Source organism: Equus asinus, chromosome 21 (assembly GCF_041296235.1).
Source record: "Equus asinus isolate D_3611 breed Donkey chromosome 21, EquAss-T2T_v2, whole genome shotgun sequence".
Classification (NCBI taxonomy): Eukaryota; Metazoa; Chordata; class Mammalia; order Perissodactyla; family Equidae; genus Equus; species Equus asinus.
This window is the reverse complement of record NC_091810.1, coordinates 15,867,566-15,884,099: the sequence shown is the minus strand read 5'-3', so window position 1 is coordinate 15,884,099 and position 16,534 is coordinate 15,867,566. Positions and strand designations below refer to the sequence as shown.

Here is a 16,534-nt window from a genome sequence, read left to right as displayed (position 1 = left end):
ACTGACTAGAAGCAAGGTAAGAAGTATCTCCATTTGCATTTTCCTCCTGTTGCCCCACTCACTCATCACGGCCCACCCCGTGGAATGATTAAATCCAGCCTGCAGCGGGGGAGGCCTGGCCGCCCCCAGCACAGAAGCAGCCTGTGGAGCCCAAGGGCCTGGCGTGGGCAAGAGGACCCGGGAGCGTGTGGTTCCTGAGGCCAGCTTGCCCTCCCCACCCATGGAGAGCCAGGCCTCACCAGCCCCCGGGCCCCAGCACCCGTGGGGAAACTGAGGCAGGGACCGTCTAGCCCAGCTCCTGATTTGGGGGAGCGGGAAAACACAGGCTCCAAGCCAGAGGGGCTTGGATTCAAGGCTGCAGTTGCATTCCCTGGCCTCAGGGATGACCGCCCGGACCACTGCGGGTTGCTGAAATATACTGGAGGTAAAATGAAAAACCAGCCAGGTCGGCATGAGGCGCAGAGAGGATGTGCCCCTCTCTGCAAGGCGGGCAGTAAACCGGCTCAGGCCTTCTGGACGGCAGTCGAGCTAAAGGCGTAAAAATAAGCCGCACCTTTCAGGTGGCCGTGAGCTGGCCTCGAGGGAACGAGCAAGGCCGTGCACAGTGCTCTGGCTGCATTAGAATGCACAAGTGACACGGGAAGCCATCAGTATGTCCAACAACCGGGGATTGGCTAAATGCACTGTTATGTGGTGAGCCTGGCACAGCTGTTAAACCCGGTGCCAGGGAAAAAAAATTTAATGACGTGGGAATGTTCTCAACATGGTACATGGAAAAAGAATTAAAAAGTAATGAAATAGTGGAGGCAAAGGGCATCCCCCAGCCTGGCTTACCGTGGGATTCGGTGAGGCCTCACACCGTGACTGGTTGGAGACACAGGTGTGCTGCTGGGTACACCAGAAACAGGGCCACTGTGCCGACAGGCAGCTGGTGCAGCTGAAAGACATGGGGCCCTCAGACACTCAGCTCCCCGACCCTCACTCCACCCCTGCCCCCAGGAACCGGGACCCAAGACAGGGGAAGAAGGTCTTTCTCATCGTCAGACAGGCTGGGCACTTTGTAAGGTAGTGATTTCCCGCATGCAAGAGGTATGCAAAGGGGAACCAGACAAGCAGGGCCTTTAGGAGACTACATTAAGTGTAATCAAAGCACTTCTCTGCCCCTCCAGCCTGGACGCTCTCAGAGGCCAGGACTGGGTGATGAGAGTTTGTGCATGATAAATGAGCCGGCAAGCGGACGACTGAGGGTCCTGCCTGCCTCTAAGACACTGCTGCTTTTCTTCCAAGGGCCTCCCTGAGAGCCAAGACTCCTCCCTGGTCCTCTTCCTTCCCCCACCGGAGGCACGCCCCGCCCACTCACGCTGTGTGCGGGTACACTTGTCCAATGCGACTGCAGTCGTAGATGGTGAAATTGGCCTGGACGATGTTCCGCCCATTGACCCTCACAGACATCTCGATGGTCACGTGGTCTGGAACGGATCAAGGGAGCCGGGGAGAGAAGGACAAAGGGGCAGGGAGTCTCCAGTGACATCAGAGGCCGTGACATCAGGAACTCCCGTGCCTGAGAGTCCACCGTTACGGCCCTTTGGGGCTGGGCCTCTGAGAGCCTGCCACCGGCTATACCCACAACCAGCGAGTGAGGGGCTCACCTTGGTGGGGCGGGAAGGGTGGGAACTGGTCCCTTGGCAGGAGGTTGCAGTAGGCGATCTGGTGGCCGAAGGCAGGCCCCGGGACCCGGGCCACAGTGCGAATGTTGTGCCCATAGTCACAGACCATGTCCATGCCGCTGAGGCTGGGCAGGCTGCCCGAGATCTGCAGTATCATGCCCTGGGGGCGAGAGACCCTCAGCTGGGGAGTGGGGCACTGCCCTCCCAGCCCCACCCCCAGGGCATGCAACCCTGGGAGAAGGGGTGGCAGGAGGCCAGGACTCCAGGCCAGAGGGCTACTTCCTACACGTGGCCCTCTAGGCCTCAGCTTCCCCATCTGCAAAATGAAACCAATCGTCTTACAGTAGCCAAGGAGGCTCTGCATGACCTTGCCCCCGTGACCCCCCCGACCCCAACCCCTAAGACTCTCTCTAATTCACCAAGCTGTTCCTCCCTCAGGGCCTTTGCACTGGCAGTTCCCTCTGCCCAGAACACCCCTCCCAGACACCCCCTTGGCTCGCCTCCTTCATGTTGTTGCTCAGATGTCACCTTGGCAGTGAGTCCCCGGCTCTGACCTGGTCTAAAATGTCAACACACCCGGCACTCGCTCCCCACCCCCTGGGCTATGCCTTCTTTCCCTCTACACAACTACCACCATCTGGACATTCTGTCTTGCTTATTCTCTCACCCCACGAGATGTCAGCCCCTCAAGGGCCAGGGGTTTGTCTGCCTTGTGCCCCGCTGTGCCCCCAGGCTCTAGAACTGCCTGTGGCATACAGTGGGTGCTCAGTAATCTATTTGATGAATGAATGAATGATGAACCAATGACGGACAAACCTATGCCCGTCTACATGACAAGATCCAGGTGGGAAGCACTCTGTGACACGTAATAATGGGGAGGGGGCACAAAGCCCACCTGCCACCAGAACCATCATCTTCCCTCATGATAGGTGAGGGCACCCAGCCTAGAGACGTCACTGAGGGCAGAGCGGAGTGGGAGCCAGGCCTGTCTGTCCCTCAGCCCCGCCCCTTGGCCAGGGCCTGGAACCACCCCTGCTGCGGGAGCCCACCGTGGCTGGGGAGGGGGCTGCAACAGCTCCAGGCCTCCTGGGCAGAGGTGACGGCCAGAGCCACTTGCCCCCACTCTGCAGATTCATCTGTTTCTGAGGATAAGGAACAGTGGCCTGGCACTTGGTGGCTCCCCTCCCCAGTGCTAGGTCTGGGACAAGGCAGGAAGGCGGGGCTCACTCCCCTCCCATCCTCCAACCTGCCCCCGCCCTCCTGGGACTCCCGGGACTCCTGCGACTCTGGAGCCTGCCCACTGAATTCAAATCCCAGCTCTGCTCTGCCGTGGCTCTAAGACCTTGAGCAAGTCGTTTTACCTCTCTGTGCCTCAGTTTCCTCATTACAAAATGGGGATGTAACGAGCATCCACTTCGTAGAGTTGCCAGGCCTAGCGGAGGCAGCGGTGCGCACCGGCACGGGCTGCACGCGGGACCCACTGAGCAAAGCCCAGGCGTTCTCGCAGCTTTCGTGAGTGGCCTCCAGGTCTCCGGGCGCCATGGGCAGAGTCTCCACCTCAGTGAAGGGCGGCTCCCCATCCCGCATCCCCCTGAGCTGGGTCCCGGGTCCCTCAAGACTCACCGGGTACTCCTGGCGCACGTCGATCTCAGCGGGCAGGACGGTCATGGCGGGACACCCACCAGGCCCCTTGCTGGCACTGGTCCAAAAGTGCCACTGGCTGGAGTTGGCACAGTCCTGCTGTAGGGTGCACCTGGAGCGGCACAGCCCAGGTCAGGACCCAGGTGGGCTCCCCCGGCCGAAGCCTCGCAGCCCTAACCCCAGCCCAGGGAGCCTCACCGCGTCTCCAGGGCGCACCAGCCGCAGTAGGCATCGGCCGCACCCACGCAGTCCCCGCAGGTGGTGTGCATGGCGCAGGCGGCGACTTTCACCCTGGCCATCTGGAGGCAGAGGCGAGGGCCCAGCTCAATGGGGCTGCCGGCCCCTCCCCCTGGGGAGTCAGCATGGCAGGGCCATGAGAGGCTGGGGAAACTGAGGCTCAATGCTATCACGGGGGAAACAAGGCTTCCCTGCAGAGGTTAGGTCTGTGCTGGGGTGTGGGGGGAAGGTGAGCAGGCAGAGGGGATGGGGGACGAGGGGGATCCCGGTGGGAGGAACAGCACGTGCAAAGGCAAGGCAAGCAAGAGGGCTGGGCCTGTCCTGGGACTGGGCAGGCCAGGGCTGCAGCCTTACCTGGTGGGATGTCATCAGATAAAGGTACCCGGGGTCTGCTGGGTCAAACTGCATGACATGGTGCACTGGCTCCCCGTAGGCCACTGTCACCACGCGCCTGCTCACCACCTGCATGCTCTCGTTCAGGTTGATCTGTGGGGGTGCCGCACGGCCGTGAGGGTGATGGTGTGCTGGGAGGGTGCCCATGGCAGGGGGAGGCAAACACAGGGGAGCTGTCCCTCGGGGGGGACCTGACCCAGGCTTGGGGCTGGGCCTCTCCGTCCTCTCTCAGGCCCTTCCAGGATGGTGGGCACTCGCAGACGTGGAAGGGAGGGCAGGGGGTCCAGCCTCCACACTTTTCCCTCTGCCGTGCCCCCACCAGGAACTCCCTGCTGATTGATCTCCAACACACCCCACGCTGTGAATGCACAAGAACTTTACAGTTTACAAAGATTCCCTGGGAGCCTGTCTGGCATCATGCCTAAGAGCAGGGACTTGGGTTTGAATTCTGGCTTTGACATTTACAAGCTGTACAAATGAACAAGTTGTCCAAACCTCCTCCCCTCTCTGGGCCTCAGTTTCCTGACCCAGTGGTGGGAGCACTAAACGAGAAGGCAGCGCAAAGTGCGGAGGGGCCACGCTTCTCCTTCCACCTCTCTCATGCCCATTTCATGGATGAGGAAACTGAGGCCCAGAGAGGCCAAGGGACTTGGCAAGAGTCACAAAATGAAGATACCTCAGGGTCACGATGCCAGCCTAGGCCTGTCTGACCCCAGAGTCGAAAGCTGAGGCTGGGGGCTGAGGCCCAAGGTCCTGACAGGAGGACTGGCTGGGACCCGGTGGCGTCTCTGGACCTGCATGTCCTCCTGAGAACTGACAAGGCCGGTCAGAGCCCGTCACACTCTGCCTTGTCAGCTGGCCCTGCACGTCCCCAACATGCTGCCCTTCCGAGGCTCCGCTGGGCACTGAGCTGTAGGAGTGGTCTAGACGCCTCCTGGCAGCTCCCTGGGGCCTCCTACCACCAGGCCCTCCTCTGGGGGCTCCCAAACCATTAAGTGGCTCCCTCCTGCTTACGGAATAAACCTTTTCAGGCATTCAAGGCCCTGACGATCCAACCCCAACTTACTCTGCCAGCCTTGTCTCCACACACTCAACCCAACACGCATTCCAGCCTCCAGGCCTCTGCCCTGATGTGCTCCCTCCTGGCATCTTGTTCCCCTCCCCCTTCGGCCAAGTGCAACAGAGGCCGAGACCTGGCCTCCCAGTGCCTCTTCTAGAGAAGCTCCCCACGTGCCTCCTGCTCAGCAAACTGAAGCTGCTCTCTCCCCAGGCTCGGTGCCAACCGAGACGGCCCTCCTCCCAGGCGGCCTCTTGGCGAGGGCTGCCCCTGGCAGCTTGGCTCAGGCTCAGCCCTCTCCCGCCACCCCGCCCCCAGGCACCCAGCAGACACTCGATGCATCTCCACTCCTTCACTGTCCATTAGCACCTCCTGGGCCCCGGGGCCTGGGCTGGCCGTAGTGATCTAAGCCCCGAGTAGGGACAGGCACTGCCCAGCACAGGGCAGTGAGCAAGGAGGTCCATGCAGAGGGACAGTGTGGGCTCTGGGCCCACGGGACCCATTCAACCCCAGCTGCCGCTGTGTGACTTTGGGGCGGTCACTTCTCCCCTCAGAGCCTCAGCGTCCTCACCTGTGAAATGGGACTCACGGCTCTGCCTCCCTCACAAGGGTATGAGAATTACACAAGACGATGCCGTTGGCATGCCCTTCGAGGCTGGGTAGACAGTGCTGCCTAATAACTGCAGCTCCACGGGCCAGGGGTCAGGAGACTCCTTGCTCTCCACACGCACAGGCATCATCACAGCGGACTGACCACAGTCCTGGACAGTCTGGCTCATTTTCCCCATGACAGATGAGGAAAAAGAGGCTCAGGGTGAGAAGGAACCACGCCCAGGTCACAGAGCTGGGGGCGGGGAGCCAGGATTGGAATCCAAGTATCCGACCCCAAACACAAGGCCCACTATCTAAGAACCCTTAACAAGGGCCTCTAAGGCTGAGGAGGATGCCCCCCCCTCACTCCCGCCTGGCATCTTACCCACCACTGCCAGGGGGCCAGCAAGGGTCCTGGGGCAGGCGGGCTAGGGCTCCAACCCCCACCCTGCCCACCCAACTCCCGGCCCTTGGCGTCTGCCTGGGCAGTGGAGGGAATTGGATTATTGGATGGGAGGCAATTAGCCCAGGGCCTGGTGCAGCGAGGCCGCGCCAGCAGCCAGCCTTCCTGAAAGGCAGTGGGTGCCTGGTGCGGGGAGCGGGGAGCAGGTCCAGGCCCTCACCCGGGGGCCCCGCCAAGTTCTTCCTGCCCAGAATGGGAAACCCGGGTTCCTTTCCCCCTCCCAGCTCCAGGAATCTCAGGGCCAGGCATTGTCACCTCCAGACACCAGTCATGGGGGGGCTTCAGAGAGTGGCTGGTGGAGTGGAGGAGGAGATGGCAATGAGAGCCCCCACTTGCCAGGCTGTAGCCTGGCCCCTGTCAAAGCCCCACAACAATCTCGAGAGGCAGGGCTTACAGCCCTTCACAGACGGGGAAACTGAGGCCCAGAGAGAGAAAGTGCATTGCCCAAGGTCAAAGAGCTAGCAAGTGGCAGAGCCCAGAGCCTTGACCTCGGATCCGCCTACCTCAGAGCCCCGGGTGAGGAGACCTGAGAGAGGGGTGCACTCTCGGTCCTAGACTCCCCTCTCTCACAACGGGCCACACACCGTCACGAGCAAGAGTGGAAGAGACAGACATGAAAAATACTTTGTAAACTGTAAAGTGCTGAGCAAACGGAGAAAATGAAGGCTACTATTGGACCTGTAGAGGCCATGTGCACAGCCTGCCCCTCTCCCGCCGCCTCAGCCGCTCCGCCCCTCCCCCAACCCTACCTTGAGCAGCCGCCCGCTGACAGTGCCCAGGAAGACCACCGTGTAGTTGCTGACGCTTGCCACGGCCACGGAGGAGAGGCCGGGGGCGCGGAACACGGGTGCGGCCTTCAGGGGCTGCAGGACGGACAGCGGGTGCTGCAGGTGCGCGGCCCCACAATCCAGCTGCTCCGGCTGCAGCTGGAAGAGAAGCAGCACATCAGACCTCAGTTCTGGAACGTTCTTGGGCTCCCTGACTGCACCGTATGTATCTCAGGCCCCAGCAGCAGAGCTTTAAAGTCCTGCCCTGCTTTATACGCCCAGCTCTGGGCTGAGGCCCAGACACAGCACCCCATCCCCGACCCCAGACCAACCCCTGACCTCAGCCTTGGTCACGGAGCTGCCCGTGGGAGATGACGGTTCACGGCCACAGAATCCACACGGGAGAAGTTGCGTGAAGGAGGCAAAGGGCTGGTGAGGGGACAAGGTTTGAGGGGGCCAGGGAGGGCGGGACAGGGTGAGGCCTACACACCCTCACGCCCTTAGAGCTGCCTCCCTCCAGGCTAGTCAGAGCCGAGCAGAGCAGAGGAGCCCACGCCAGACCACCCAAGGCCATCCTCTGCCTCAGCTTACCTGCTGACACCCAGGAGGTGTCCCTCCTCTCTCAGCTGTGTCTCCACAGCAACCATGGGGTTTCCTCCTCCAGCGCCCCTGCTCTGACACCAGCACCAGCACACCAAATTCCCAGCAGCTCACCAGACCCCAGGTTGAGGCCTCTCCAAACTGAGGCCCTTTCCTCCTCCCCCAAGCACACATCCCCTAATGTGCCCACACTACAGATGGGTAAACGGAGGCCAGGTGTGTCCAAATGCACAGTCCACATCAGCCGGTGCCACCTCAAGCAGCAAACCAGCCCCTCCTCACAGGAGCAGGACAACTGCAGCTGGTGACCCCAGTCCCTGGCCGTCCCCTGCACTTGCTGCCACCTTTCCCACCTTTCTCTGGGTCTTGGTGGTCCTTTCAAAGGTTCCTTCTGCAATTTGCACAAAGATACAAAGCAGGCCTCCAGGAAGCACCCTTGAGAAGGGAAGGGCAAGTCCACAAGGATGCAGACACAGGAGGGTTTAGAAGAGGGGACAGGAGGACACAACCTCAGCGTCCCACAGGCCTGAGCACGTAAATTATGACACATGGTCCAGGAGAGCCACCCCCACCCCTCAGCGACAGCACAAATCTGCATCGATTATGACAGAAAGAAGTCTGGCTGAGAAAAGTCACAGGATGTCCTGGAGCCATTTTGGTAAAACTGGTGCGTAAACAATAAAGTAACAGCCACGACAGTAACCATAATAATGAGCCGCAGTTACTGGGAACTGACACTGCTCCAGGCCCGTGCATAAACTGCCTGAATCCTGGCAGCCCTATGAGGCCCCGTGTCACAGATGGGGAAACAGGCTCAGAAGGGAAGTGGCCAGCTTCAGATGACCAGCCGCGATGCCAGGCCTCCAGGATTGAAGCTGGCGGCACACAGGAGCCCGCGCCTCCGCCCTGGATGCTGGGACGTGGGCCTCGAAGGCTCTGAGCGGGGACTTCGAAGGTCATGAGAATGCAGCATCATCACTGGCTTTAGGGTGTGGCTTTAGAGGGCTTTTTCTTATCTGTGCTTTCTGCAAGCCTGACATGTTGACCACGTGCTGCATGGGTTTTGCAACAAAAACTCAGCTGGTTTTCAAAAGAAAACAATACTGGGTCCTCCGTCCTTGGGCCGATAAACACAGTTGCGGCCCAATGGGCTTCTGGGGAGGCTGTTTCCTGGCACATCCCTGGGGGTCACGCCCCGAGCCCAGAGACGGGGTGAGGCTGGGGATGCCCTAGGCCAGAACCCACGAGGGGGCATCTTCCACAGGATGGCTGGGGGTGACCTGGGCACGTCCCACCACTTCCCTGAGCCTCAGTTTACTCAACTACAAAATGGGCATGTCTCTGGTACCTGCCCATGGGCTGGGATGTGGAAGTGGCTCGGGGCCTTTGCGCTTGCTGTTACCTGCCTAGAGTGACCTCCCCAGACTGTCTTGGACATGGCGGCTTCTGTCCTCCAGCTCCAGACCCAGCCTGCCAGCCTTCACCGTGTGCGCCCGTGCTGGGGGCCAGCCCTGGAAAGAGGGTGCTACCCCCTGTCCCCAGATTCCTGGCCCGCCCCCTCAGCTACAGGGAGGGGGCTCCAGCAGGCAGGGGCAGTGGGCGAGGGCTGCATGGGGGCCTTTCCCTGAAGGTGACGGAACTTTTCCTCACTGACTATGGATTACTCGCGTCCTTAAATGAGAAGTTGTTGTAGACTTTCGCCCAGGGGACATGTGTCTCCTCCCTGAGCTCCAGGAGGGGTGGGAAGGAGGGGTGGGGAGGGGACCCCGGAGGTCCCGGTCCTGCGATGGGGTCCAGGGGGAGGCAGGCACAGGCACCCAGCTCGGCCGGCGGGGGGTGGCTGCAGAGGTCAGGCCAGAGCCACTGTCACCCCCGCCCCCTGACGTCCACAGCCATCAATTCTGCACCAAAGGAATTTTCTACAAAGCCTTGCCTCCAACTTTTTTTTTCTTATCCTAAAAATAAAATTTAAAAAAAACTTAAAGGAGAAGTAACGGACCGGCCGCTCTGAGTAATCTGTACTCCAAGGGGAGGCTGACTCCCTGGGGAGACCACAGGGCTGCAGGCTGGCTGGCTGGCTGGAAATGACCAACGGACAGACAGACGCTGGGACATGAGGCCCTGGGCCTGGCAGGAAGGGGAAGAGGCTGCAGGCCCAGCAAAGGGGACAGTGGGCTTGGGGATGGGCAGCTTGCCTGAGGGTGGCCTCAGCTGAACTTGGTCTCCAGGGGCAGTCAGCTCCGAGGCCCCAAATCCCACCCCGACATCGGCACCGCCTTGCATGTGCCCCACCCCCGGCCCAGGCCTTTCCACACCGCATGGCTGAGCGCAGGGGCCTCTGGTCCCCAGGCCACCTTCCCAAGCACAGAACTGGTCACCCCTCCCTGACATAAAGCCCTTCCCTGGCTCCCGGCTGTCCTCAGGATGGAGCCTGGCATTCCAGGCCTTCATGATCTGGCCCCCACCAACTACTCAGGTCCCAAGTCCCACTTCTTTCCCCCGCCCTACCTTCTGCTCCAACCACACCAACCTCTGCAGCTTCTCAAATGGGGCCGTGCTTTCCCGCGAGGGCTCCTGAACCTTCATGTTGTTCCCTCAGCAGCCAATGCCCTTCCCACACTTCTGAGCCACTCATATCTCCCCTAGCCCATCAGTCCCCTTTGCTTTGACTCATGCACTTCCCTCTGCCAGGCGTGCCCAGGCAGCAAGTTTTTAGCCACCCTTCAAGATGTGGCTCAAACAAAATCTCCCCTCCTCTGTGACACCACTGGCATTTATCACAGTAGCATGTGCATGAGCTCCTCCAGAGCAGAGACTGTGCTCTGGGGTGAGTGTTTACTAAGAAAGAAAATTAATTTTAACTAAAGTGTGAATGACTGTATTCAGCTGTTTCCTTTCCAAGCAGAGAGACTGAGAACAACACTGCCGTGCCGGGTACTGGAGAACTGAGAATAAAATATGGGTTAACTGTACATCTGCTGTGTGTGTGGCACCACAGAGGAGGCAGGTGTTCAGGCCCAGACAACACCTGGCTGCTAGTTTTCGTTCCTCTAAGAACTTAATTTTATCCTGCTCTAAAATGGGATGAGGGGCCCACCTGGTAGCACAGCAGTTAAGTCCACACGTTCCACTTCAGTGGCCCACGGTTCGCCAGTTCAGAGCCTGGGTGTGGACCCATGCACCACTTGTCAAGCCATGCTGTGGCAGGCATCCCACATAAAATAGAGGAAGATGGGCACAGATGTTAGATCAGGGCCACTCTTCCTCAAAAAAAAAAGCTGGTGCAAAAAAATTTTTTTAAAAAAGGGATGAGCAACTGCCTCCGGTCTCAGCTCTTTTCTAAGAGCAAGACACCCCTTCCCCCTCTAGCTGGCTGCCTCCTGGGGCCAGAGCTCAGTTCTGCCCACTCTCCCATTAAAACTCTAACATATTGATTTCACTACCAACTGTAATTGTGTTGACTTTTTCTCCCCAGGAAGCCATTTGGAGCAAGAGCTTCAAGAGCCTGGCTTCTCAGGCCTCCCACATCCTGCCTGCAGAGCCCCCCCCACACCTCAGTCCTGCTGCAGCTGGCACTGCGAGGAGGAGGCGGTGTCGGTGGCAGGCACCACGGCAGGTTGCAAGACCCAGCGGTTTCGTCCCAGGTGCAGACTGCACTGGCTGTTGGCGCTTTGTGCTTGGGGCATGAAGGCACCTCCCCGCCTCAAGGTTCTGACTGCGATCGACCCGTGATCCCGGTAAAGCGAGGAGCTGAAAGCACACAGTCCTCCCCTTTGGTCTGAAGCAGCGGGCTGCGGGCGGCCGCTCACCCACCGCCCCCCACTGCAGCAGAGGGAGCTGCTGTTAAACCGGCAAAACGCTAAATACAACGCGGGATGCTGGAAGAGGAGGGGCACTCCGGGAGTCCCGCCTGGAGTTTAGAGGAGGGCTCAGTCCAATGTGGGTCTCCTCCTTGTGACAAATGTACCCGAGTAAGACCTTGGCGATGGGGAAACCGAGGGGAGAGTGTGCAGGAACTGTCTGTACTACCTTTGTAACTTTCCTGTAAATCTAAAATTAGTCCAAAGTAAAATGTTTATTTAAAAAAACAATGCAGGGGCCGGCCCAGTGGCACAGCAGTTAAGTTCACACATTCTGCTTCGGCAGCCTGGGGATCACTGGTTTGGATCCCGGGTGTGGACCTACACACCACTTGTCAAGCCATGCTGAGGCGGTGTCCCACATAAAACAGAGGACAATGGGCACGGCTGTCAGCTCGGGGCCAGTCTTCCTCAGCAAGGCGGGGAGGATTGGGGGCGAATGTTAGCTTAGGACTAATCTTCCTCAAAAACAAAAAACACAACACAAAGCAGGTAGTGTCCCCTCCACAGCTCAACAGCATTCAGTGGATCCCCAGTGCCCTCAACATAAACTCAAACTTTGCTCCTGGGCCCTCAAGGCCCTCTCCACCTGGCCTGCCCCTCTGCAGCCTCCATTGAGCCCCGTCCTGGCCAGCTCCTCCCTCAGCTCAGACAGCTGCAGACGGGCCAGGAGAACGCCCCAGAGACAGCCCTAGAGGAGCGCAGCAAGCAGAGAGAGGCAGGTCCGTGGTGGGGGGTCTGACGGGCACAGTCTACAGATCTCAGAAGCCTGGGCAAGACAGAGGGCCACTGGACTCGCTCGGCCGCAGCTCCAAGGGTTCAGGGGAAGCGTTCTCAAGGCTGCCCACCAGCCGCACATGACTGGGTCAGGATTTGAGGCCATCCCTGCGACTCCCAAACCCAGCTGCCTCCCTCCCACCTCAGCGGCTTCTCAGAACACAGCAGCCATGGGGCTACCACTCCACTGAGCTGACCCTCCACCGAGGGTAAACTGAGGCATGGAAAGAGCCATGGGGCTACTGTGTGCTGGTCCTGGGAGGGGCAGGATGGACTCGGCTCTGGGGGCCCTCTGGCAACTGCCCCTACGCCAAGGAGGAAGCCGCCTGCCGCCAAAGGAAATACCAGCACCTCCCAGTGAGTGATGCGGACACTCGCTTCCTGGAGGCCTGGGAAAGGAGGATGGCCAACCAGGCCAGCGAGCAACAGTCAGGAGGCCTGGCCCTGAGCCAGAAAGGAAAAGCAGCACCTTGAGGAAGCCAAGGCACAGAGAGGAACAGAGGCTTCCTCAGGACACACAGCACAGTAATGCCCCACCTGGCGCAGGCTGCTGGAATCAGGCAGAAAAACAGACAAATGGCAATGGACACTACAGCTTGGGTTGACCGTTCCAGAGCTTCAGAGAGGCCTGCCTCGGTTTCCTTGACCCCATCTCTGGAGGAAGTGGGTCACCCCATTCCAGGGACCTAAGGTCATCCAGGCCAGCTGGCCACCCTCTGGAAGGGCCACATGAACCAGCCAGCCAGGCCACCCTGAGGACGGTATGTCTGTCTACCCACAACTGGCATGCTGAGCCCTCCCGCCATCCGGACATAGCCTGGAGGGGCAACTCCCTGCTGAGGTCTGAGGACGGCCTGGACCAGAGACCTGCTGTGTGCAGGCACCCAGAGTCACCTCACAGCCACCTGGGGCACACACACTCTTCTGTGTCCCCATTTTATAGGCAGAGGAACTGAGGCTCTGGACATGCTAAGTCTCACAGCTCTTAACTCTTAACTGTGCGACGCCCCACCCTCTCTGAGCCTCAGTCCCCTCATCTGTAAAATGGGGACAGTCAGAGCACCCATCACAGAGGACTCCTGGAAAGGGCTCAGCCCGCAGCAGCTCTCAGTACTAGGCACTGTAGGTGCTCAATTAACGCCCCCAATTAGCTAAGCAGGCCACCAGGGCAGAGGCTCAGGGACGCCAGAGCACAGGGGAGCCCCCCGGACAAGCCGCTCCACCACTTCCTGAAGTCAAGCATCCGAGGCTGGACCAGCAGCGCCACCCTCACCGTGCATGGGGCGTCAGGAGCCCACGGCCTGACTGGGAGCTGCTGCCACAGCCGCTGACTCAAGCAGCCGTTGTTTTGTTAGCTGGACACGGCCCCCCAGACACCCAGCTCCCCCTTCTGAAAGCTGTTTCTCATTCTAGCCCAGCCCGGCCCCATTTCCAGCCCTCCCCCCAGTCCCAGAGGAGCACAGTGTGGGATGGGCAGCCAGCGATCCTTCCCGGCCCCCGCGGCCTCGGGAAAAGTCACTCCTGCTCGGTGGGGGCGGGGTGGCAGAGCTGCGCTCAGCCCCTCCTCGGCCTGGACCACTTCCGTCCGCTTCTCTCCCGAAGGGGAAGCGGGCCAGGAGGAGCTGAGAGCTGCAGCTGCCTCTCCGGGCACATTTGGCCCCTCTCCTCCTGCCTGAGGGGCCTGGAGCCTGAACTCACAGCCTCTCCCCTCCCCTGGGGGTGCTGGCCTCGGTCCCAGAGTCACCACACAACTGCTTGTGGGCGCAGCTGAGGGGACAAGGCTGGCCTGGGACCCCCAGCAAACATCTCTGGGTTGGGTCCGTGTGCTGGGGACATGGAGGTGACACATGGGTCCTTCTCTCTAGTTGCCCACATCCCAGTTCAGAGACCACGCCCAAGTCAGGAAGGGACAGCTTCATAATAATAACAATACAGTCATGTCGACAACATCAGAAGACCCAGCTACCATTCACTCTGTGGAGACCTCGGCCTGCATAAGCCCATTTGACCCTCACCACCCCCTGACAAGGTGATGGGGAAACTGAGGCACAGAGCGGTGAAGCGACTTGTGCTGGGTGCCACAGCCAGCACGGCCCGCTGCGAGCCTCCAGCGCAGGCAGGCTGGCTCTAGAGTCCTCAGCCTCCAGCACAGCCTCTCCACCGCGGCTGCAGCCGGCGCTGCCAACAGCCGCTGGAATTTGGCCGCTTGGAGCTGGAAAGGCCCTGGGTTGCAACTGGAGAAACTGAGGCCCATCAAGGAGATGGCCACTTCTGCAGGGCTCAATCAGCTCAAACACAGCTGGTGGACGAGCCCGGAGGGGGATGGGGCAGAGGTGGCTGCCGAGCTGGCACAGCTCCTTTCCGGCCTGGCCTGTACCTCAAGGCCTCCGGCCCCTGCACCCAGGATTCACCAATGGAGCAGAAGGCAACTCACGCCCACAGGCCTGGCCGGCCTGGTGATGGAGTCAAGCTTCCTCCTCCGGTGGTGATTTATCGGGTTTCAGGGCACAGTGTGGTAGCCTGGGCCGGGTAGGCCTTGCTCACCTGGCAGACCTCGGTGGCCCGAGTGTCAGCAGGAGGGGGCCGCCTGTTGGGTTCGGCCCTGGCCCAAACACAGGCTTTGTGAAGAAGAAAACGGCCATGCTCTGGAGGTAGCCAGGATCCAAATCCTCGGGGCTGGCACCTGGAGACTTTCCGGGCCTGTCCCCACACGGGGACCGGCTGGTTTCCACGGCAACCCCCACACCGCTCTCAGAGCTGGAGAGGCCCTCAGGAGTCACCTGGCCCAGCCGCAGTGGGGGCCCTGGGAGAGAGCTCCTGCCAGCGCCTGGCGGGACTAAGGAGGGGCCGGCAGCCACGGAGGCCCTTCTCCAACCAGATCGACTATGTCATGCTTTTCCCCAGAAGCCTTGCTGGCTTCCTGTAGCCCACAGGACAGCATCCAAATCCTTGGCTGGCGCCCCAGACCCCTACACTCTCAGTTTCCTCTCCGCCTGCCACCCAAGCCGTGTGCTACCAACTCCCTGGGCCTTTGCCCCTGCCGTGTCCTCTGCCTGGAATGCCTTCCCCGGCCCCATCTGCCAAAGTTCTGCTCCAATGCCGGCCTCCTCCAGGAAGCCTTGCCACTCCCCCATCGAGGCTGGTGGGCATGCAGCTCTGGCTTGAGCGTATCTTCTGTCCTGATCCCTCCCTGACTGTCCGGGGGCTCCTGGAGGGTGGGCAGGGTCTGACTCATCCCTTTCGGGGGTTGCCATCTAACAAAGCTGAGCCCCCTCCTACACTGCCACTCTCCAGTGAGCCCTCCCCTGGGTGCACAGGCAGGCAGGAGCTGTTGTCCAGGAGGCACTGGGCGAAGATGGAGACAGCTGCCGCCCTGGGGAACAGGAGCCCACGCCCGGGGGGGGCCCCAGCCTGGGACCACGCTGGGCCTGGGGGTGGGGCAGCTCTGCAGACCTTACTGGGAAGCTCCCACACTCCCCACGGCAGCCCCAGCAGTGGCAGAACTTCCCTGGGTCTAAGTTTCTCCACCTTTAAGAGGGACTCCTTCACCCCTTCCCACTGTGATCTGTGGCTCCCACCCCTTCGGTCAGGGTCTTTGGAAGAACCAGGGAGTAAAGGTGATGAGCACAGGCTCTGCAGCCAGACCCCTGCTCCACCTTTTACCCTCTGTGTGACCTCAGATGAATCACTTAGCCTCTCTGGGCCTTGTTTTCCCCTTCTGTAGATTGGGGATAACACTCATCTCATTCCATTTCTGGGGAATTAAAAGACAGACTATATGCAAAGGGCTTTGCAAAGTGCCTGACAGAATAAGTTCCCGAGAAACAACAACAGTACCAATAATAACGATGCTGATGGAGCAGGTCTGGTGAGAGAATGAGGACTTGCTTGCCACCCCACAGCCCAACTCAGATTGGGAAACTGAGGCCCAGAAAGGGGAAGGGACTCCTTGTGCCCGGGGCCTCAGGCCCTCGTGCTCCTCTTCCACATACACTGGTCTGTTCCCCCTCCAGCAATCAGGTCACTGACCCGAGCCAGCTCCTTCATCGCCATGAAAACTGGCTGCCATGGCGGGCGCATTGGACTCTCTAGGGAGCTGAGCCGACTCACACACCCCTCACTGAAGGCCAGGCCGCCCCGTTCTTCGAGGCTGAGCCCACTTCCCTGATGGGGAAACAGAGGCCCAGAGAAGGCAGGTGACTTGCCCGAGGCTATAGCTAGGAAGGTGCAGAGCCAGGGTTTGGACCCAGGGTGTGGGCACCTGGGTCTGGCACTCACCCACCACTCTGGGCCTGCCTGGGTGTGGCAGGTCTCAATGGCAGGCATGGTCAGGGCCATGACAGACCCTCCATCCACCCTCCTAGCGAGCACTGGACAGTGAGCTGCTGCTCTGGAGGGGAAGAGGTGGCTTGCCCAGCCCCAGGGCCCAGAACGGTCCACGGCTGGGGTCAGTGTTGAAAGGGATTTGTCAAGACATCATT

The 16,534-nt window shown here is 60.2% G+C and overlaps 1 protein-coding gene across 1 annotated transcript in view; it reads right to left on the bottom strand.

The window, feature by feature from the left end:
- PLXND1 (plexin D1) overlaps window positions 1–16,534 on the bottom strand; it is a 50,806-nt gene that overhangs the window by 27,545 nt on the left and 6,727 nt on the right. The window contains exons 2-8 of the mRNA XM_044754191.2: window positions 6,799–6,975; window positions 3,900–4,031; window positions 3,507–3,607; window positions 3,291–3,420; window positions 1,650–1,827; window positions 1,361–1,469; window positions 835–937 (exon numbers count right to left, since the gene is read on the bottom strand). Of these exons, the coding sequence (XP_044610126.2) occupies window positions 835–937; window positions 1,361–1,469; window positions 1,650–1,827; window positions 3,291–3,420; window positions 3,507–3,607; window positions 3,900–4,031; window positions 6,799–6,975 (930 nt within the window). The remainder of the gene's footprint in view (window positions 1–834; window positions 938–1,360; window positions 1,470–1,649; window positions 1,828–3,290; window positions 3,421–3,506; window positions 3,608–3,899; window positions 4,032–6,798; window positions 6,976–16,534) is intronic.